Below are 24,537 nucleotides of genomic sequence, written 5' to 3'. Positions count from 1 at the left end.
TATATATATATATATATATATATATATATATATATATATCTATCTATATTCACAGGTGGGACATAGGGACACAACTACAATGGCGCGTAACTATTATGGCGCGTAACGACTTACGCGCGCGGGGGGGCTTGGGGGGGGGGGGCGCGAAGCGCCCCCACCAACTAGGTGTTGGGGTGGCGCGAAGCGCCACCCCAACAGCTAGTATATATATATATACTAGCTGTTGGGGTGGCGCTTCGCGCCACCCCAACACCTAGTTGGTGTTATATATATATAGTATATATATATATATATATATACTAGTATATATATATATACTAGTATATATATATACTAGTATATATATATATACTAGCTGTTGGGGTGGCGCTTCGCGCCACCCCAACACCTAGTTGGTGGGGCGCTTCGCGCCCCCCAAGCCCCCCCGCGCGCGTAAGTCGTTACGCGCCATATTAGTTATGCGCCATTGTAGTTGTGTCCCTGTGTCCCACCTGTGAATATAGATAGATTTATATGTGTTTCAAACTACGTAAAAATTGCGATGAATTCCATTGAGTATTGGTCTTTCGTTTTTGTTTTTTGTTTTTTTACGGAAGTGGATTGTTTTGCTTCTCTGAACGTTGATATCCAGCTTCCACGTCTCCACCCAGCAATTAAATAAGTACAAGTCTGCTTGTATGGTTTCTATCTTATTTGGACTTTCGACAGAACCAATTACATTTGCATTGTCTGCATAAAAGCCTATATTGTTTTTGATGCTTGGTGGTACATCATTAACGAAGATATTGAATAGATTCAGGCCCAGGACTGTGTCTTGAAGCACTCCACTTCTCACTTCTATAGAATTTGAAAGCTATGTTTGCCTTTTTCTCCTAGCACTTTTACTAGTTGTTTTCTTTTACTCAAAAAAAGCATCGCTCATTCAATAGATTCTGTGTTAAATCGAATATCTTCTAGCTTGATACGCAGTCTCCTGTAGCACATCTTATCAAATGCTTTTTCGAAGTCCAGCAAATCATGACTACTGGAAAACCCTTGTCTATCAGTTCGATGACGTATTCATATGCATCCATAAGGTTGGTCGCAACCAATCGACTGGAACGGTAACCATGCTGGCACGGGGAAAACAGCTTACCTCGAGTCAGATTTTGAATGACGACAGAATTAACTATACTTTCAAGCATTTATCCAACGGCAGAGGTGACTCTGATTGGTCGGTAATTGACTGCCTGATCTCTGTTACTGCCTTTGTGTTCTGGAGTAATCTATGATATCTTCTAATCAGCAAGTATAGACTTTGAATCTGGAGACTTTTGGAAAAACTGGGTTAAAGGAAGAGACTGTTTGGCATGCGTCTGTTTTAGAATTCATGGTTTATCCCACCTGGAACAGCCTATTTGTTTGGGTACAGGTTTTTAAGACGGGTTTTCATGTCTACTCTACTGATAGTAATTGGAGACATTTCAGTTAGGATGTCATAATTTTGAAGGGTCTGGGAGTGGAATACTGTCAACTAAGCCATTTTCATTTTCTTTTTAATGAAATGATAACAACGTTATGGAGCTGAATAGGTTCACTCTAGTGGGGTAATAAGGGTTAGATCAGTCTCACCATGTACGAATGTGTAGTTTTAGATAAAAAAATATTTTTTAAGAAGGAATTTCTTATATTCCTGCAAGTGAGGTTGTACTTTTCACTAAAATTATTTTTCAAGTTTTAAACGGATTTGATAGAGCTTCATATCATCACTTGATTGCCAATGATCCCCTAAATACGGTCATTGTGAAGACCAAAGGCATTTTTCATTTTTATTTCCAAATTTTTGTTGATCGAAGATAGATTTGTTCAGACTTGACTGACTGATTTGACTCAAATTGTTCCCGAGCTGGTCTTCCTGGCGTGATTCGTCTGTTAGATCTTACTAAATGTTTATGTGTACCTAAATTCACATCCCTACTTGTTTCTATCATTTTTAATTGGCACGGGCTAAAGGAGATCACTTTAGGCACTCCACTCATACGGATGAAAAATCCTTGTATGACTGTGATTTTTCAGCAAAGTGTACCGTTGGGGGGTATGTCCCCCTTTGATTTTTGAAAAATGCTGTGTTTTTTTTGAAAACGTAGAAAAATGGTGCCATTCTTCCTCTTTCTCCCTGTCATGAATTTTTGTGAATGGGGACGCTTAGCCAAGACTGAGCCCGGAGAGAAATATTCTATTGAAATTTATCAATAAAGCCTATGTTTATATTGCCTATTTGTGTAATTTGAAACCTTTACCTTTGGAGCAGTATTTACCATGTTGCTTCTGGTGGCACATGCTATGGACTTTTTGACCATTTTTATTCAAATGGCTCTCTTGAAATTTTAGTCAAATGCCATATGGGTCTTGTTGCACATGGGGCATCAAACGGAGGTCAGGCATTAATCTCAGTCTCTTATTAATCACAGGAGGTGTTTCATTAATTTTGGCCGTTGTGAAGGGTATTAGAACTTTATGAGCACTTATTGAACTTTCTAAGGTCATTCGTTCTACTCGAGTTACTTAATCAACATGGAAAAGGGGACAACAAGGAAACAAGGAGGGGATTGTTTTGCCTTTAGAGGAGGATGCATGGGAGATGCCTTCCTCTTTACTAAGCCAACACTCGGTATTGCATTAACAGTGAAAAGTTTAAAATTGAAACGAATTATCGTTGGGGGGGGGGTAATTTTCGATAAAACTTATCCAAGAAAATAACTATTAAACTATTAGAATGAAATAAAAAATATGTAGTTTCATGAATTGATGAAGCTTAACCTAATTTATTTTTTTGTGATTTTTGCCTTTAGCTTTTTTTTTGTCGAGGAGGTCTTTTATAGTTACTTAGATTTTGATTGATGTACGTTTTTGTTTTTGTTTTTTATCTTTCTTCCACTTCCCTGAGAACAGCTATTGGTAATGTAGCCGAAATGTTAGCTTAGGTTTATTTTAATTATTGTCATCGGAAGAAGCCCCTATTGCTTGTAATTAATTATTTCTATATGATTGAAAGCAATGTGGTCTTCATCATTACTATTTTTCATTATCCAGGAATGGTTTTCTGTTTCTTATTTATTTTTCAAACTGCATAAAATATGTCCTTTGGATCATTATGAACTTCGTTTTTTACTAGGTTGCAGCAATTGCTGCAATTATGATTAGGTTGGTAGAAAAAAGAGGGCCGAGTATAGAGTAATATTTCTTATTCAGACCTGATTGATTTCTTATTTTGCAGAAATTTAAATTCTCAGTTTCTTTCTTGCTCCGTTCTCTCGATTTGTTTTATTACGCAAACGTGATATAACCTGATTTTTGATTAGAACAATATTTTTATTTTCTTTGTCTTCTTTGGGAGCCAGTGTAACTTAATCCTGATTGACACACACTTCTCTGAAGAATCCTAAGAGAAAACATCCTAGCAGATTTTAATTCAAGACAAGCGTTGGTTGTCTGGAATTATTCGATGAATAGAGACAAGCATTGGAATTATTCGATGAATAGAAGCATTACTCGGGTAAGGGTAATCGCGAGTGTAAGGTGTTCTTGGACTGTGAATTCTTTCCTTTTTTATATAATACATTTATTTATCTGTCTGAGGAAATCGAAACCTCAAAAAATAAATTAAGTAACGGCGAGAGTTGCTAAATTAGAATTTGAGCAACTAAGGAGTGATTAAGCAGTTTGAACCGTCTTGATGAAAGAATTGACTTGCTCTTTTGATTGTGTTATCTTTCTTATCCTCTCCCTTGTCCCTACAGATAAGGTTGACCTACGCAAATGAACGCAGTGATTATTGTCAGTTTCTGTGTCTTTCTTGCCTCATATTAGTCGAACATTTTAATTTAGTCTCCCAAGTCTTATTCAAAAGTAAAAAAAAAGATGAATATACCAAACGCTTCTCAACCTACCTGACATACCCAAAAATATCTGACAAGGGTTTCATCAGTTCTTGAAGTCACTAGTCAACTTCGTCTTTCTCTTTCTTTTTTTGCTTTTGGAAATATTTACATATAAACATATTTTTTTTATTGATTTTTTGGGGGGTGGGAAAAGTTTGAAATTGCAGTTTTTGAGAACAGCATTTGATATAATATCTGCACCTGATGACTTAGCCACTTTAAGACCCTGTTGAACCTCTTTAACTTTTGGAGCAGGGTAGTTGTTGTGGTCAAGAGTAGTGTCTGTATGGTGAGGAAAGACGGTACTTCTTTGCTATCAACATCACTTGCCAACTTGACAATTCCTTCTCAAGACCTAGTCTTTTCCAAAGAATCTTTGTTGGTGGTCATCTCAGTCAGAAAAGAGGGAATGAATATTCGTTTCAAAGCCCCTGGCATCCCTCCACCACCTGTTTACTGAAGTATTTTAGAGTTAGGTGGCAAAATTCTCCTTGTATTGGAGTCAGAGTTCGTAATTTTTATGAGCGGCATTACTACGCGGTATCATCGATTTTGATTGCTATTAGAAACATGACATTAATATTTATATTACATCTTTGATAATTAAGATACTATATTCTTTTTTCGTCGTTGACTGCATAGCTAACATTCCTCTATTTACTGCGCATTTTAGGTAAAGTTTTATTTTGTCTCTTTCATTTCCATTAGAATAACAATTGACTTGGCAACATCTCTTTTAGATTATGGTCATTCAACTTTTAAAGTACTAATTTCTACTTGTCAATGTCCCACAAGGCTATGAAAAATATTATATCCGATGTGCTTGCTCCTCCTATATCCCGAGCTCTTCAAAGCTAAAAGGGTAAAAAAAAAGAAGGGTTGGCATTTATTAGATCAATCCCTTTTAAACATAAATAATACCCAGCTCATCCGATTGGTGTCTGTTCAAAGTGATCAGACAGTCGCTTGGGAGGGAGAATAATAAAGCATTTCTCACTTGGTCCATAGTATATCAACAACTTGCTGACAATAACACAAATAAACTATTACAATACATGTGCTCTAATTGTTGGTAACAATTGTTTTACCACCAAAGCTTACCAACTGCTCTAAATATTTGATTTTTATTTTAGATTTTGTTCTGTTGCCAAGATAAGAGTTGTTGGCACAGATGTTATTCCTTTCTCAGTCAATCCATTTTCTGATGTTGTGGCTGTAGATGCAACAGAGCCGTTTCGATTGAAAAACCGTTATATTTCTGCAAAGTTTGGTGAAAATGGACTTTTAAAATCTATCAGAGTGCTAGATGACGAAGTGGAGCATCCAGTGGAGCTTAATTTTGTTCAATACGGAGTCAGAAGAAGCTCTCCAACTAGTGGAGCGTATCTATTTCTTCCAGATGGACCAGCAATTAATGTTGAATTAAGGAATCCATCTATTCGGATTGTTGAGGGTCCAATCATGTCATCAGTTCATGTCCAATTTGAAGACGGTCTTCATGAAGTAAGAATTGTTGACTCTCCAGGTATGAACTAATCTAACTTTCAGAGGGGAATCTGGTTTTATCCCATCCACCAATTCTGCTCCGGATGAATATGGTAAATTAGGCCTTAAAACGCAGGAAACATGCTCTGCTTAAAAGCAAAAGGTGAAAAGCCATATGAGTTATTTAAACGATTCACGCCTTTAAGCTGAGGCTACTCTTTTTTTTTAAAAACAAAATGAGGAACAAAATGAAAAATGATTAGCCATTAGGTTCTTAGGGGCCTGGTCGGCTAAAATAAACAAAAATTCCCTGCATATAATGAACAAAAAGAAAAGGTAAACTGACGGATAGCGTGCGGCTATTCAAACATTACAATCCAACCTTAACTTGACATTTCTACATTTTCATGAGGACGTTCACAAAATATAACTAAATGAAACTAACAAAAAAGAAAAGAAGACCTGGTGCGCTACTAATAACTATAATTAGTGTAACAAATTTTTTCGATTTTTTTTATAAGCTTATAAGACCAATAATACTTGGAAAATCATCTGAAACTTTGGGCCAGGATAGGGCTCTGGACACGAAAAGAAAATTCGTAGCGGAGTTACGATTGACATATTATACATATTAAAAAATCATATTTGTTTATTTTCCTTCAAAATAAGATGCATAAACTTAAGATTACTGAAAAAAAGGGAAATATGTACCCTTGTACTTTGTTCATAAATTATTCCGCCTTAATTACTACCATGCTCATCACCCAAAATATGTACTTCGCTATTTTTAAAACTTAAAGAGACCAATCATGAACATCGAACATGCTGGACCAAATAGAACAACAGTAAAACAGATAAGGATTTTGTCCATGAAAAGATGTTCTATGGTAGCAGCCAAGACAAAACTTGGGTAAATATCAGATTATAATTGAATCTGGTTTCTTATATTTATTGCATATTAAAAAGAAATTTACTTTTGTACATCTTTTTTTTTGAATTCTGTAGATAACCTAAATCTGTCTGAAACATATATATCTGCTTCTCTTGTCTAATCTGTCTTTGACCTCCTGATTTACCTACATATTTAGAATATCCGGTACGATCTATTTTAAAGAGTCAAGAAATTCTCTATTGGCTGAGGCTAATCGGCAGGTCCAAAACATTAATATCTGACTTTGGAGAGGAAGTTTATTTTAAGTTTAATTCAGCGGACAAGGTTTTATGTTGGTGGATCTGACTAAGGGCAAACTGCTTTCTAATCCAGAGCAGGGAAAAGATTTTTATTAGAAACAGTGTAGTAATTTTTTTTATTGGTATAATGATTAGGTGGTTTCCCTTGGGGCAAAAGGCTGGAGGATAATTGGTATTTTTGTTGGATAAATGAGAGGTAAGGTTGTTTCTGAGAGCAGGAGCAGTGACCACGCTGTGTGTTATGTTTAAAAGGTAGTGATTGAGGATCTGGGCCTTCCAGGAATGGACGGAGTATTGTTGTTATGCGTAATTTATTTTTTGAATTGATAATAAACCCCATTGATTGGTTGATTGACTGTTCCTGAAGGATTGCATGTTTTTCCCTTTTGTAAAGAGGAGGAAGAAGATTCGAACCTTTTTCTGTGGGAGTACCAGATGTTTTCTGATTTCAGGGGAAAATTTTTATATGGGATTTATATGCTGCGTCTTGACATTCTTCAAAGTAGAAGCACAATAATGACAACTTGAGTTGATGTGTATATAGATAAATGTTTGGAAAGAATGGAAATCTTATGTGATAAATTTATTTTGTTTCTAGATTTTGTACTTTTGCATTTCAATTTGTTAATGATTTTCTTGTTTTGTAGACTAATCCGAATATCTTCAAGACATGTCTAGGATTTCTGATTTTAGAAAATGGCAGAAAGTAGTAAAGCTTGTAAATTTTTGCGGATCTCAATTTTGAAATAGCATTACCCCATACTTGGTGGAGGAAGAAGCATCGACACGGGCTTTATAGGGGGGTGACAGAATCCGGAGAGTTTTCCTTTCCCCACTTAAGAAGGCCAAAATTGTTTAAGAACGAGAAGGTCTTGTAATTTTCAGAAAAGAATGTTTTCTTCTTTAAACAGAAACCAATTATTAAGCATATTTCTCTCTCTCTCTCTCTCTCTCTCTCTCTCTCTCTCTCTCTCTCTCTCTCTCTCTCTCTCTCTCTCTCTCTCTCTCTCTCTCTCTCTCTCTCTCTCTCTCTCTCTCTCCTCTCTCTCCTCTCTCTCTCTCCTCTCTCTCTCTCTCCTCTCTCCTCTCTCTCCTGAAGATTCTCTGCTGACCTGCTTCCCTGGAAAAATGATTAAAATTAAAGGAAAAAAAACACTTCTTTAATCCACTTAAGCCCTCTAATGGCTGGGTTTTTACGGCACTTGGTATTTACCAAGTGACATATAGCGATCGCAATATCTGTCTGTCTGTTGGTCCCGATTTTGCTAGTTCGGACACTTCCAGATGAAAGTTGGCAGGTGTATCAGGGACCGGACCAGATTAAATCAGAAATAGTCGCTTCCCAGATTCGACTATCTTGGGGGGGGAGTGGAAGAACGGTTAATTCGGAAAAACTAGAAAAAATGAGGTATTTTTAACTTACGAACGGGTTATTGGATCTCAATGAAATTTGATATTTAGAAGGACCTCGTGTGTGAGTGCTCTTACTTTAAATACTGACCGGATCTGGTGACATTTGGGGGAGTCGGAGGGGGAAACTGCAATTCTTGGAAAACGCTTAGAGTGGAGAGATCGGGATGAAACTTGGTGGGTAGAATAAGCAAATGTCGTAGATATGTGATTGACGTAACCGGACTGGATCTGCTCTCTTTGGGAGAGTTAGGGGGCTCCTGACTAAAAACTAATAAAAAAACTAAAAAATCTAAAAATCTAAATAAACTAAAAAAGAAAAAAAAAAGGAAAAAAATAAAGGAGAAAAACAAAACTAAAAAACGAATGTATATACAGACCGGTACACCGGGATACAAATGACGACCGGGACACAGGGAATATAAATGACGACCGGGACACAGGGACACAACTACAACGGGGACACCGGGGGAAACAGGGGGATATAAATGACGACCGGGACAAAAAAACTAAAAAGAAAAAAAAACTAAAAACTAATAAAAAAACTAAAAAAATCTAAAAATCTAAATAAGCTAAAAAAGAAAAAAAAAGGAAAAAAATAAAGGAGAAAAACAAAACTAAAAAACGAATGTATATACAGACCGGGACACCGGGATACAAATGACGACCGGGACCCGGGACACAGGGAATATAAATGACGACCGGGACACAGGGACACAACTACAACGGGGACACCGGGGGAAACAGGGGGATGTAAATGACGACCGGGACACCGGGACAGGGAATGGTCGATTAGCAATCACCATCAACAAAGCTCAAGGGCAATCATTAGAATCATGAGGTATAGATCTGAATACAGATTGTTTTCCCATGGACCATTATATGTTGCATGTTCAAGAGTCGGTAAACCTGACAATCTATTTATATGCAAAGACAATGGGACAGCAAAGAATGTTGTATATTCGCAAGTTTTACGTAGTTAAAACCATATATATATATCTATCTATATTCACAGGTGGGACATAGGGACACAACTACAATGGCGCGTAACTATTATGGCGCGTAACGACTTACGCGCGCGGGGGGGCTTGGGGGGGCGCGAAGCGCCCCCACCAACTAGGTGTTGGGGTGGCGCGAAGCGCCACCCCAACAGCTAGTGTATAATATAAGTTTTTTCCAACTAGAATTAAGGAGCAAAGTTAAAACTTAAACGAACTGAAATCGTTCTGTATGTGGGGAGAACTCTCCTTGCTCGTTAGACCAAAGGGTTTTAGGGCTTTAGAAAAGCTACTTATTCCAATTCTATGGCCCTTATATTCCAGCAGTTATTCTTAAGGAATTGGGGCATAAAGTCTAACTTTTGCGTAAAGAGTGATGTGTTGAAAAGGAGCAGCTCATATAGGGAATAATTTCTGTTCGTTTTCACTTTAAATGTTGCTCCTTTCTTTAAGTTGAAAAAAAACTATTTTTTAATTCAGTTTCTGATCGTTTTTGTAATCATGCTCAGGCCTAACCAAGATCTAATGTGGGGTACCGACCCAATAAACTGTCGATTTCTTGCTGTTATATTGTATGCATCAATCATCGTAAATTGATTGGTACCAATCCCCTTTTTCGTTTTTTCTGTGTAAGAATTAAAATTTTGGGTTGTAATTAAAATTCTGGATAAAATTGTGAATATTTGGTTAAAATTTTCTATGAACTGTAGAGGAGACTGGGGGTTACCCCGGACAGCTACTTTTGGGAAGCTATGCTCAGAAGCCTATTTGACAGATTGGTGACTTCGAAGGCTCAAACTTCTTGTTTTGCCCAGAAGTTTCTTTGGTACAGCTTTCGTATTTTTTCTTCTTTAAACACATCTAAAAATCTTTTTTCTTCGTCTTTTTTCTCACTGTCTGAGGTCACCCCACATAGTTGGGGGGGACTTCAGAAATCCCTAGGGGTGAACTCGGACACATAAAAAATAGCTTTTATTTATCCAAATATGGACCCAGATGGACATCTAACTAAATATAAAAGTAAAAAGATACAGTCAGCTAATAATTGATTGCAAACACCGAACTAGAAATTTGAGATTGAGTTTTAACTACTGTTGTAGAACGAAAGGTTGCATTCGAATACGCGGCCACTTTTTGTTTTCTCACACATAATTCATAATTTGAAATCAAACTCGTCTGGTGCAACCAGCGTCTTTTAGACGAGGCAGTCTGAGAGTCTTGAGTGGTTTTTAGTTGCCCAACTGTTTTTTAGGCTTTATAATCACGCTTGCTCAACGTTTTCTTTGCTATCTGCTTGTTCTTCAGTTTTTTTTTTTTTTTTTCTGTTGTGCAAGTCAATATTCTTGTTCCACGTCTTAAATAGTTTCCATGACCTGTTGTCAGTGTTCCATCAGCCCTTGGGAACGGTCTAAACAATTCTGGAGAAACCAAAATTGACTTTTAGCAGTGAGAATATTGGTATCTAGATCTGGCGATTCCGAAGTAGACTCAACGGTTAATTCGCCATATAAGAGTGGCCTACCAGTAATTAAAGACAGAAAGAAAGCCACTTCCATAAAAATATCACGAATAAAAGGATAGATACCGGGTAGATCTGACTGATGAAATTATATTAGAATGGAAAATATTTCTCAAATATGGATCACAAGAGGGTTCGACCACCTTGTAAGTAGACATGCGTTTACCTAGATTGAGATAAAGCCAATATTTTTTTTGGGGGGGGGGGTTGGTTATAGTTCCTACCAAATATGTTCAAAGCCTTGAACATTCAAAGCTTTCGTCTTGTGTGACCAATAGGGTGAAAATTAGGCATTTTGATGCCAGTCCTCTTACACAGATCAACCAAACTTGGTCTAAATGGCTCTAGCGGTTGTATAGGAGAAAACAGTTGGATTTCTATTATTTGTCCTTTTACGAAGTCTTACATTGTTTGTAAAAGCAGGTCACTGCTCATCCATATGCTTGATTGGGCTGGTCTTGATGTACTGGAAGGAGCGCTGGGTATCATAGTGCACCCTAGGAACCTAAAAATATTCCACTACCGATCTTTCTACCTCAGGACTAAACTTGCCTTTTAAGGTCTTTTCTTGTCAAAATAAAGTGATAGCCATCACTTTAAGAGCCACTGTTGGGTGGTCGAGAAGGGTAATGTTCATCTACTATAACTACTTCTCTATTGATATCTGAAAATAGCCTTTTAAGGTTGTCCTCTTAATACCAAATTCTTCCACAACTTTTTGCATAGTGATTTGTCAAAGATGACGGCCTTGGCCATCTTCTTAATACATTCCATGATGAAGCAATTCTGAATCTTATCTCTATAACGTCTCGGCACAGCCGTGAATTTCTATTTATCTTTAAGAAAAAAAAAAGAAAAAAAAAATGTTCAAACAGAGTAGCCTATGTAGGGAGATACTCTGTTAGAACTATTGAACTATTGAACTCTGTTAGAACTGTTTGCTACCTGTAAAAAAAAAAAAAACAAACAAACAATGTATATCTCACGAGTCGAAGCCGAAGAAGCAAGTGGGTGACAAGAACGTGTGAACCTTAAAAGTAATTGGCTAGATATTGAATATTATCATTTCAAAGTAACTATTTAAGTTGACTAAGACTCGATATATTAAGAACTAATGACAGAATATTTGTATCTTAGAAACTTTCAAATTGGATAGCAAAATGAAGACAAATTTCAACAACTCTTATTGCTTTATTTTGTATTACCTGGAGAGGTTTAAAGCTCTCGACTGCTAGGCAAAATAACAGACTTAATCATCTTTGAAAATGAAATGCATGTTTTTGACGACAAAGGGGTTATTCAGGAAACTGCAGTGAAGTGTCCGAAGTTACTCCTTAACAGGTGTCCGAAATAACCCCACTGTGACAGTAAACGGTTGAACATGTGTCCTGAACAAACCAGAGCAGATGGCAGTGTTCTGCAAAAACAGAAGTACCCCAAAGGATACCTAACTTGATGTTACCAAGTTTGAATTTTATCGGAACTTTTGGTGAGCTGTTACAGAACTTATAAAAGGATTGAAAAATCACAAGACTTTCTTCAAAATTACTTTTATCCATTTTTTTTCTGAAATGGTTAAACTATTGGCTTTTTTGTGAGCTTCTTTAATATATCGCAAGAAAACACAAATTTCATGATTTTTCGTGGAATTTTGTAAATGCCAACTAGGGAGCAAATGGCCTGTCCAAAGTAAACCCTTGTCCGGGATAACCCCAGTCTCCCCTACTTTTGTTTATTTTAATATAAATTTTGGAAGGACGGAGATGGTTATTGTCGTTCACATGGACAAAAATTCAGCGTGAATTTTTCACCATGTGGTTTAAAGCCAACATGACATCTATAATATGGTTATCTGATGTTTTATTGTATTTTTTATAAATAGGAAAAGAGAAATATTACCATTTACATTTGCTGAAAATAAAGGTCCTTTTAGCACTTACCACAGCCCTGAGACCCCCCCCCCTCGGGTATTCCACATCTTTGCCGGCAGGCTTGTTAATGTGATATTTTATGATGCATAGAAAAGATTTTCGCAGTGGGAGGGGTACTGCTACCTCTCCCTGTCTCACATCAATAATAAAGGCGTAGATAAAAAAAAAAATTCCTGGAATCAAGAGTAGCTCTAGTTAAAAAATTAAATAAAAAAAAAACTAATTTTTTTAGCTGAAAGTAAGGAGCGACGTTAAAGCTTAAAACGAACAGAAATTACTCCGTATATGAAATGGGTTGTCCCCTCGCAATCCCTCGCTCTTTGCGCTAAAGTTTTTAATTGTTTTAAAAAGTAGAATTGTGGCAAAGAGTCAAACTTTAGCGTAAAGAGCGAGGGATTGCGGAGGGGACAACCCATTTCATATACGCAATGATTTCTGTTCGTTTTAAGTTTTAATGTCGCTCCTTACTTTCAGCTAAAAAAATTAGTTTTTTTATTTAATTTCTGAACGTTTTTGAATTAATGCATGTTTGGTTTTGGCTCTCCGCACATAAATTATTAAAATGAAATTTGTATATTAATTCTTTTTTTGGCTAAATGGCTTTCTCTTAGTTTTGATCAGACGATTTTGAGAAATAAAGGGTGGAGAAGGAGGTCTAGTTGCCCTCCAATTTTTCGGTTACTTAAAAAGGCAACTAGAACTTTTAATTTTTAACGATTTATTAGTAAAAAAAATATACGTAACTTAAGAATTAACTTACGTAACAAACTTTCATAATCTTATATTTTTATTATGTATACGAGGGGGTTTGTACCCTCGTTAATACCTCACTCTTTACACTAAATCGTAAGTTTTGTCCCAATTCTTTAAGAATGACCCCCTGAATCAGAAAGGCCGTAGAATAAATAGTTGAAATTACTAAAAATACTTTAGCATAAAGAACGAGGTATTTATCTCCTCCTAAATACCTCGCTCTTTATGCTAAAGTATTTTTAGAACCCCTCATATGCGTAATAATCTCTGTTCGTTTTAAGTTTCAATGCTTCTCCTTCCTTTCATTTGAAAAAACGTTTTCATGTTTATTTTTCATTGTTTTCTTATAGTAATGCTAGAAAATCCTGCGCCCTTTTATTGAATTTTTCTTCCCCCATGACAGATTCCTCCAAGGAAAGATCCTCCAACATAGCCCCCTCCCCTCAGCCCCACCCCCAAACAAAATAAAATCCCCCTGAAAACCTATGTACAATTCCCAATAACCATTACTATATGTAAACACTGGTCAAAGTTTGTAACTTGCAGCCCCTCCCCCAGGGATTGTGGGGGAGTAAGTCATCCCCAAAGACATAGTTATTATGGTTTTCGACTATGCTGAACAAAATGGCTATTTCAAAATTTTGATCCGTTGACTTTGGGAAAAAATGAGCGTGGGAGGGGGCCTAGATGCCCTCTAATTTTTTGGTCACTTAAAAAGGGCACTAGAACTTTTCATTTCCGTTAGAATGAGCTCTCTTACGACATTCTAGGACCACTTGGTCGATACGATGACCCCTGGAAAAAAAAAAAACAAACAAACAAACAAATAAACACGCACCCGTGAATTGTCTTCTGGCAAAAAATACGAAATTCCACATGTTTGTGCTTGAAACTTCTACAGTAGGGTTCTCTGATACGCTGAATCTGATGGTGTCTTTTCGTTAAGATTCTACGACTTTTAGGGGGTGTTTCCCCCTATTTTCTTAAATAATGCAAATTTTCTCAGGCTCGTAACTTTTGATGGGTAGGACTAAACTTGATGAAACTTATATATTTAAAATCAGCATTAAAATGCCATTCTTTTGGTGTAGCTATTGATATCAAAATTCCATTTTTTAGAGTTTTAGTTACTATTGAGCCGGGTCGCTCCTTACTGCAGTTCGTTACCACGAACTGTTTGATAATTCCCAAGTAGTTTCTGAATCTCAGATACTAAAGGGGTGGAAATGCCTTTTATCCTTCTCCAGTCCTTCCCCCATCCCTTGCTCTAAAGCTCATTATGTGTTTGTTATGAAAGTTAAGACGTTTGGGCATCAAAATCGACTCTTTAGGTATCTGCTCCCCTCCCCGTCAACGAAATGACCCATTGCGTTTTCTTCATAATAGCTTATGCGCACTTACACATCCCCCTATACAATTTTATTGAATATGAAGTAACTCCGTTTAGTTAAACGAAGCTTTATCACCCTTATTCAGGCTTATTCTGTATGAAGAAAGACGAGAGATTAATTCCTATCCCCCTCCAATATCCTCTTTCTGTATTTATCTTAGGGATCATGGTGACTTAGACAGTTTGGGTATTGAAATGTGCTATTCAAGGTGTCACCCCTTGTCGTCTGTCCAGCCACCCTCTGCCTCTTCTTCATAATAGCTGCAGCGCAATTACGCCTCATTATACATAATTTCGTAAAAAAGTAGTGGGATAAACTTAGTTAAATCAAGTATTAAGATAAATATCAATATTAACTACTTACTATATATGGAGTATGTGGCTTTTTATGAATGAATACGCCACCACGCTGCATTACCACCCCTGAAACTGGTAAGCTCAATATGTAGTTTTTGATACTTTCAAATCGATTGGCTACATCAGAATCTTAAGTCTATAGTAACTTAGTCCCCTTAGGGGCAAAATTATAGTTCGGTGCCACAAAGTGGCAGGAAGTGCCATTTGGTCGTTGCATAGTCCTTTCGGTCACTTAAAACGGCGCTAGAGCTTTTGATGTTTATTCGGATGAGCCCTTTCTTGACCATCAATTTGATACGATCGGCCCTGAAAAAAGAATAAATAAATAAACACGTAACCATGATCTTTCATCTAGGAGAAAAAAAAATACCAAATTCCAGATTTTAGTAGATAGAAGCGTGAAAACTTACAATAAGGTTCTCTTTTTCGTCAAAATCACTTAATAAGGGGAAATTATATATATATATATATATATATATATATATATATATATATATATATATATATATATATATATATATATATATATATATCATGAAAGAGAAATCACCAATGCAACAGCACAAACACACACACACACACACAAAAAAAAAGAGACAGAAGGACAAAAGGAAGACTGTTTTCCTAAATTAGTGATTAGTATAGACCAGCACTTGAATGAGGCCTTAACCCTACTCATCCATACGATCACATAGGTCAAACAGCATAGCCATACACAATCAACCATAAAGAATAATCCATGGACAGGCAGTCATGTCGTCAATAAGTGTAAGTCGTCATTTACCAAACAATAGAAACAATAAAGACAAATAATTCAGAGGCAACAACCCAACACAAGGGCTCATCAGGAGTGGAAATAGGTGAAAAACGAGGATTTTGTCAGCCAGTAGCAAAATATGAAAATGAAAATCAAGCAAATATTTCGACAAGGACTTCAGCCAAGTCGTCCTCAGTGCTAAAAAAATTAAGACGGAGGAAAAAAAAAAGAAAAAACAACAACAAAATCTAACCTTTATAAGTGAAATCTACGAGAGGAGAAAAGACACTGATCAAACAACAAAAACCAACTTGGTTGTTTTTTTTTATTTAAAGAGTAAGGATTCATCTGCTATTATGAAGGAAATGTAGTTGGTCATTTTGTTGATGGAGAGGGGACCAGATACCTAAAGAGTCGATTTTGATGCCCAAACGTGTTAACTCTCGTAACAAACACATAATTAGCCTTAGAGAAAGGGAGGGGGTATGGCTGGAGCTGGACAACAGGACCTGGCGTTTTCCACCCCTTTGGTATGCTACGCCTTTATTATTGATGCAAGACGGGCGAGGTAGCAGTACCTCTCCCATTGCGACAATCTTTTCAATGCAGCATAAAACATCACATTAACAAGCCATACACAACTTACTATATATATATATATATATATATATATATATATATATATATATATATATATATATATATATATATATATATATATATATATATATATACTCCATCTTTTCAGTTTTTGTTTGTTTATTTGAGAATCTACCGCTTTTTTACCTCATAACCACCCTCGTGTTTTTTTTAATGAGATGAGTGTGTAATCTCTCATTTAAGGCATTAATTGCAATTTTGTTTCTTGGAAATATTATTTTTACATACTTTGATGACTCTTCCATATCGTATTGCACTTACTCTTATTGCTATTCAGTCGTAAGAAAGATGTGTTATGTCCTTTGTGTATTCATGTCTTATTTTACAAGAGCAAAACGATTCCAATAAGCCATGACTTTTTAGAAACTTTTTACTTGTCATTCTATTGACCATTCCCTTACTGATTTGTAAGATTTGTCTTTTATGATGGAAGGGCATTGGAGTATTTTTTTTAGCTATTTACGTCCAGCCTATTGGGATGACTTGGCCAGAGACACTTCAAGACCAAATCTTGATTTTTCCTTTTTAATGAAATAGCAACGCAAAGTTGTTTTTTTTTAATTAAAAGTCAAGTTTAAAAGTTTTCTGACTGTAAAATTTTTCTAGGTACTTTGAAAATGTGTAATCATTGTTCTCAATTTTAAGCTCTTTACTTAAACCTTTCTTTTCGTAAAGATGGTAGCTACACTGTTGGTCGTACAAATATGAATTAATGGGGCTGGTGGCCTCAAGCTTAATACTGAGATGTTCATTTTTAAGCCCAATTTCTGTTTCTATTGTTGTTTGTTTTTGTTTTATTCTGGTCAATAAACGACGAATTTATTTTTATATTGATTATTTATGCCGTTTACTAAAACGTTATGGTGTCTTAATCCGCTAACTTCTAACCTATACTTTAGCTAAGAAACTGAAGTAGCTGCTACAGTATTTTGGAAATATCTGGTCTAGTTTCAGTGCAAAAATGAATCGAAACATTTTTGTTTTGTTTTAGTTCTCAAGTTTCGACTGAAAATCATAGCACTTTTTGTTGATCCTGCAATTGTTTACCAATCTTACAAAAATGGTAGCCAAGAGTAAATGATTCAATGTTAGGTATCAACATTAGGACCCTTAGTGGCGTCAACCGCAAAACGAAGGGGCAGAAATGATAGTCTTTTCTCAGGAAAAAGAGCGAGAAAGGGACATTAGTTGACCTTCAATCATCCGTGTGTGGTTGTGTACACCTCTACACGTATCTCCCGTGTGTTGAGGTGTAAGGATATAGACTAGTCGTGAATAAATTTGTCTTTGTCTCTAGCTCATAGACTACTTAAGACAATTTCAAAAACTGTATGCCACATGAGAGAGAGAGAGAGAGAGAGAGAGAGAGAGGAGAGAGAGAGAGAGAGAGAGAGAGAGAGAGAGAGAGAGAGAGAGAGAGAGAGAAAGGCCCCAGTCCTTGTCCAAACCATGCTTGAATGACTCCAGGGTTTGAAATTGGATGGTTTTCTCGCTTAAGGAAATCTGCCAAATTGGTATGATTGCTCAGCCATTCCTTTAGTGTACAAGTAGAAAAAACCTCAACACAAATCTTGGTCTCTAACTCATATACTACTTAAGACAATTTCAAACACCATTTGCCACATGAAGTTCTACAAATAAATTATATAGTGTAATTTACTTTGTGTTATTTTTTTTGTTGTCCTTGGTTGGGATGTGCTCTCCTTTTTATTTGGCGTTTTTCTCTTCTCATAAAAATATTTGTGTAAATTTTGTTTTTCACTTTCTTTTTTTAATTTTCTTTTATTAAGAGTCCTTAAAGATTTCATTCGGGAGCTTATCCCCAGTTTTACGAGTTACGTATTTTCTGGGGGTAAATTTATTTTATGTTGACGCATCATTATGGTTTGTGAATAAACTTCGTCTTGTGTTAATTATTTTTTTTTATATATTTATTTAAGATGAAACAGTTTCTCCAGAAATTCTATTCCTGCCTAACCTTAAAGTTATTAAAATTAGAGTTATGCCCTTTCGTTTTTTGCTCACGGTAATAAAAGGAACGTTTGTGACTTACTTTAGTTTCATCTCTACTACTCTGTTTCTAGGTTCTGATGGTATTGGCTTGGATATCGTTAATTATGTCGATATAACTCAGCGATACAACTATGAACTAGCAATGAGGTTTTCAACAAATATAGAAAACTATAACGTATTTTTTACTGATCTCAATGGGTTTCAGGCAAGTATACCCATTTTTTCCAGGATAATTCAATTTGGCAGTGTGAACTTTTCTGCTTCTCTTTAATAAACTGAACTAAATTAATTTATCGCAAATAAAAAAGGTTATGAGAAAAAAAAAACTCATACAGCCAATAAAACTGAGAAAAAAAAAGTTATGTTGCCAGAAAAGTCATATCATCAATAAATAACAAAGATAATCATATTGACACACCCAATCAACAGAATATAAGTAAATTAAATAATATTTAAAAAAAAATATATAAAACACAATTAACTTCCATCTCTAACCTTTGATTCATCCTCCAACAAAAAATTCTTTATCTTTTTTATATAACTTGCTCTGTCTCCCTAACACACTTCTTTTCCTTCTTTCTGATAGATAGGTAGCACAAACTTCTCCCCCCCCCCCTGCTGTCAACTCAGTATTTAAAACTAGGAAGAATAACAAGTTAGTGCTAGTATCTTGGAGAACTAACCACTTTAACAATTCATTCGTGTCGTTTTTTCCGAGCACTTTTAATCAAAAATCCTAGAACTAGTGTTGTGGAGAACAACCTTTGTCCTTTGTGATTTTTATCAAAGACTACAGAAGCCGTTTTAAATAAATTATTCTGAAAATCATATTTCTAATCTACTAATTCTACTTCAAATTCATCACAGCAACAATCCTTTCGATGCCAACACAGCTGCGCACATTCCCCCCCCCCCCGTGTTTCGCTCCTTGCTGCCTTCCGGAAAGTTTCAACTTTCTTTTTGTTTTGCTATTGCTGTATTAACAGAGGGCACGGGTTTGTTACAATTTATCATTCTCCACCCTAAAATTTTTCGTACTCCTTAGTTTTTAGTATACTGTCGTTCGAACGGGTACCTCGAATTTTCATGAGACAATGGTTCTGGAAAACATCTAGCATACTTTCAATGGCTTTTGATGCACCAATTCAATACTGAATCGAATAAATTTTATTTTCGTGATCTTTGGTATCCTAGTTCTATTTCTAATACTTATCTTGCTGTTCCTCAGGTTTTTTCAACGGAACAATATCTTGATGAGCCTGGGCAATTCTGCTTTATTTTTAATTTTCACTGTATCTACTTTTCTCACTATTAATTAAAAAAAAACTTCGAAAAAGTGTTTTTTCAAAGGAAAGTAAAGGCCATTTAATATCGCGAGTTGTTTTGCAGACTTATCTTCCTGTTCTTCGAAACTTTTTGTAACTGTGAAAAACACCCTGAGCCTTGGCTATTCTACTTTTAATATCTTCACTTTTTCCCACTGTCTTTACTAATAAAACTACCAAGGCAAGCGAGGCTGTCCACCTGATCAATCTTTTCGTTATCCAACGTCACCTTTTCATCTTCACTTAATCCTGGTCTTAGTGACTTAGTCTTCTTAATATTTATTTTCAAACCTGTTCTAGCACCTTGAGCTCGCAAAACCTCTAAAAGATCATTCATTTTGCTCATACTTTCATTTAGGATGCTTAAATCATCAGCATATTCTAAGTCCAGGAGAGTTCGAGGGCTTGCTCGTAATCTATAAAACTGAGGACAAAAAGTGTTTGATAACTCAGGCACATTACAATTACTAACCTAAGAGTGAATATATATATATATATATATATATATATATATATATATATATATATATATATATATATATATATATATATATATATATATATATATATATATATATATATATATATATATATATATATATATCGGAAATGAAAGAATTCGCCAAACAGCTTCATTACTGCTTATGTATCTTCCAGCCTGATATTGTCCGATTTCGTCGAAATATTTGATTTCGGGCTGCAAGCCAAAAACTGCCATGTCACATGTTCAGCAATATAGCAAACGTTGGTGGGGCGCGAAGCGCCCCACCAACTAGGTGTTGGGGTGGTCGCGCCACCCCAACAGCTAGTATATATATAAAAATAAGTTGTCTGTCTGTGTGTCTGTCTGTCTGTCAGGTGACGTCATGTTTCTGTGTTGACTGACGTCATGAAGTTAGTTGTCGTCATTAATACAGAAGTTAGCCAGTTTTTAAATATTATGCTGAGTTATGGGTTGAAGCCTACGATTACAGTCCCAACTAGGGTTACTATGAATTCAGCATCGTTGATTGATAATATTTTTGCTAATGTCAGTTACTATAATGCAAGTGTGATAATAAATGAAGTATCTGACCATTTTGGGATATTTTTGAGTGTTCAAAATTTTTTTAGTAAAGGTACTAGGCTTAACTCAAATTCACAAAATAGATATAAAAAAGTGATCATTGATAATAATGTGCTCATTCTTTATAAAGTAAAGTTAGAGAAATGTAATTTTGAGTTTTTAAATAGTAATGAACTAGATATTAATGCTAAGTTTCAAAACTGGTATTCAATTATAAATAGTTTATTGATTGATTGTAGTATTTGTAAAAATGCAACTTGTCGTAGAGAAACTCCAAAGAAACCCTGGATCACCCAAGCTCTTTTAAAGGCTATTATTAGAAGAAGATATTTGTTCAAAATGTGTGCGGCTAGTAATAGTGTAAGTGATAAAACAGAATACAAGATTTATAGTAACCAGTTAAATGCACTACTTCGTAAAGCCAAAGCTGATTACTATCGTAATAAATTTAAATCTTGTGAAGGTAACCCTAGAAAAACATGGCAAATTATAAAATCCGTCGTAAGTCCTAATAATGATGGTATATTTCCTGACGGTATACATAATGATAGTACAACTGCTGATAGAATGTGCCGTCATTTTGCTAATGTGGGAAAGGATTTGGTCCAAAGTATAGTTATTTCTGAGCATGAAGGTAGTTTTAAGAAATATTTATCGAATGCAAGTGATGTTTCGGCGTATTTGAAGCCAATCAACGCTTCTGAGCTTTCTGAAACATTGAAAAATTTAAAAATTGGAGCTTCAGGCTCTGATTTTGTAACAGTTAAAACTTTAAAGTATATTTACCCTGTTATTTCCGGTCATTTAGTGTATTTATTTAATGAATGTTTAAGGACTGGGGTGTTTCCAAGTTGTTTTAAAATTGCAAAAGTTATTCCTGTCTATAAAGGTGGAGATAAAAATGTACTAGGAAATTATAGGCCCATTTCTTTATTACCAGTAGTATCTAGATTGTTTGAGAAATTGATAGTTAAAAGAATGATTGAATTTTTGGAGAGTAAATCATTTTTTAATCCAAATCAATTTGGTTTTCGGAAGGGTTTATCTACTGAGCATGCTGTTTTATTTTTGACAACTTTTGTGAATGATGCGTTGGATAATGGTATGAAAGTCGCTTCTGTTTTTCTTGATATTGTAAAAGCTTTTGACTGCGTTGACCATTTTATACTCATTGCCAAATTAGAAAATTACGGTTTTAGAGGACCATTTCTTGAATTACTGTCCTCGTTTTTAAAAGAAAGAACTCAATATGTACAACTAGGAGATAATGTTTCTTCAGTCAGTAGTGTTAAATTTGGAGTACCTCAAGGATCTGTTCTTGGTCCCCTGTTATTTTTAATTTATATAAATGATTTATGTAGAGCTTTTAATATGATTTCGTATGATCTTGACATTGGATGTGACGGGGAAAAAGTAATTGTCCCCAGCTTTGCGGATGACACTCATATAACTGTGGCTGCACGAACAGGAATTCAGCTGTTGAGTCGTATTAGTTCTTGTCTGGAGTTTGTACACAATTCGATGAAGCTTAATAAGTTAAATTTGAATTATAGTAAATCTTGCTTTTTATTGTATGGTAGGAGCTCAAATTATTACCCTTGGATAGACAGACTTAATATTGCTGATATGGGTATTCTAAGAATGAATTGTACAAAATATCTAGGAGTTTTAATTGATGAATGTCTCAGCTTTAGAGAACATATAGATTATATTAGTCTTAAACTCGCTAGGAATGTTGGCATTTTAAGAAAGTTGCAGTATATTTTCCCAAGAGATATTTTAAGAACAATGTATTATTCCTTAATTCATCCTTATCTGCTATATTGTTGCAATGTTTGGGGTAGTACATTTCCTTCTCATCTCGATCGTGTTCGAGTTTTGCAGAATAAAGCGCTTCGAGTGTTATGTGGTGTAGGTTTTAAAGACTCGGTACAAAAGAGGTATATAGATTGCAAAATCTTGCCTTTAGCAGGACTTATTATTTTTTATCGAAGCCTGTTTATATATAAATATTTTCAAAATTGTTTACCAATATGTTTTAAAAGTATGTTTGAATTAGGAAGTGATATTCATACACATTCTACGAGACAGTCCGATATAATTCGTCGTCCGCTTACTATTACTCGTAGATCTCAATTCTCTATTCGGCATCTAGGACCCCATGCATGGAATTGTTTACCTACGACTTTGAGAAACTTGGATAGCTTTCTTGAATTTCGGTGGGAATTAAAGCTATTTTGCCTTAATATTTATGGTTTTGATAGTTGAGTGGACCTCAAGTGGAGCCAAGATGTTGGTTTTGATTTTGGCGATACTGGTTAAGTGGTTTTAGTTTCTTTTTGTTTTGTCTCTTTTGAAGTGTAAATCCGTTTCGATTGAAATGCAGGGTAATTGATTTTTTCTTCTTCTTCTTTCTTTCTTTTTTCTTTTCCTTTTCTTTTCTTTTTATTTTTTCTTCTTTTTCGTATTGTTTTATATGTATGTGTATTGGGGTTGTAAGCCCAAACAAGCTTTGCTTCGGGCCATTTGCTTGTTTTGTTGTGTTATTTATATTAATAAACCCATCTCTCTCTCTCTCTCTCTCTCTCATTTCTGCAATGATGGTGACGTCATTCAAGATATTTAAGACATATATGTTCACGTAGAAATCTATTAATGTTTAAGTTTAAAATGACTGATGAACTTACAATGGCAAAAGCCGATGAAGATGCTCAAAGAGTCTATGCCAAAAAACTTGCTGCTGATAGAGAAAGTCAGAAAAGAAAGCGTGCCGAGGAATCAAAAGAACAGCAAGGAAACAGGCTTGAGGCTGATAGAGAAAGAAAGAACAGAAAGCGTGCCGAGGAATCAATCAAAATAACAGCAAGGAAACAGGCTTGAGGCTGATAGAGAAAGAAAGAACAGAAAGCGTGCCGAGGAACTACCAGAGCAACGCGAAAGCAGACTTGCTGCTAAAAGAGAAAGTGAAAAAAGAAGGCGTGCCGAGGAATCACAAGAACAGCAAGAAATCAGGCTTGCTGCTGATAGAGAAAGTAAGAAAAGAAACAGAATCTAAGCGTATTTTGTCAAAAATCAGAAAATACAACTCATGTTTCCAAATGACGTCGTTTGGAGCCCAAATCGAAAATCCAGATCAATTTATGTCTACTTTCAAAGTAAAAGGGCAAATTCATCATAGAGCAGGGTCTCTTCTACCATTCTCAGGCGAGAATCATAAATTTTTACAATTGTACTTCATCAGTGATAGAAATTCTGAATTGAATGCACGTTGCGAAATTTCTCCCAACGTTGAAAGGACAATCGTTTCCCAATTGCAACATCTTTTCCACGAAAATAATAATTTAGTGCGTCTGTTCAAAACAGCCATCGATTTGATGCCTACTGATACGCATAAAATTGTTATTTCCGCTGACAAAACGCCTCCTGGCCAACATGTGCGTAGATACAATGCTCCAACTATCGACGAAGTGGCAATCGTTATGGTCGGTGATCAGTTTTTACCTCGAGATATTATTCTTCATAAGCGAAACGCTCAGTTGTTAAGAATTGCTGAAACTCATCGATGCTACGATGCCCTACAATATCCTATCATTTATTTGGATGGAGCCGACGGCTATCACTTTAATATTAAATTGATGAATCTATAGTCACTAACAAAGAAATGAATAAGAAATGCAGTGCAATGCATTATTATTCCTATAGACTAATGATTCGGCAGGATGAAGAAAATTATATTTTAAAATGCCGTGAATTGTTTCACCA

The 24,537-nt window shown here is 35.6% G+C and overlaps 1 protein-coding gene across 2 annotated transcripts in view; it reads left to right on the top strand.

Moving 5' to 3' along the window:
• Nucleotides 1–24,537, top strand: part of LOC136038119 (alpha-mannosidase 2-like) — a 165,071-nt gene that overhangs the window by 101,222 nt on the left and 39,312 nt on the right. For both annotated transcript variants that reach the window (XM_065721140.1, XM_065721141.1), the window contains 2 exons: nt 5,054–5,445; nt 18,456–18,589. In XM_065721140.1, the coding sequence (XP_065577212.1) occupies nt 5,054–5,445; nt 18,456–18,589 (526 nt within the window). The remainder of the gene's footprint in view (nt 1–5,053; nt 5,446–18,455; nt 18,590–24,537) is intronic.

The sequence above is a fragment of the Artemia franciscana genome, chromosome 17 (assembly GCF_032884065.1).
Source record: "Artemia franciscana chromosome 17, ASM3288406v1, whole genome shotgun sequence".
Lineage (NCBI taxonomy): Eukaryota > Metazoa > Arthropoda > Branchiopoda > Anostraca > Artemiidae > Artemia > Artemia franciscana.
Note: the sequence above shows the minus strand (reverse complement) of the source record. Positions and strands in the feature narration are given on the sequence as shown.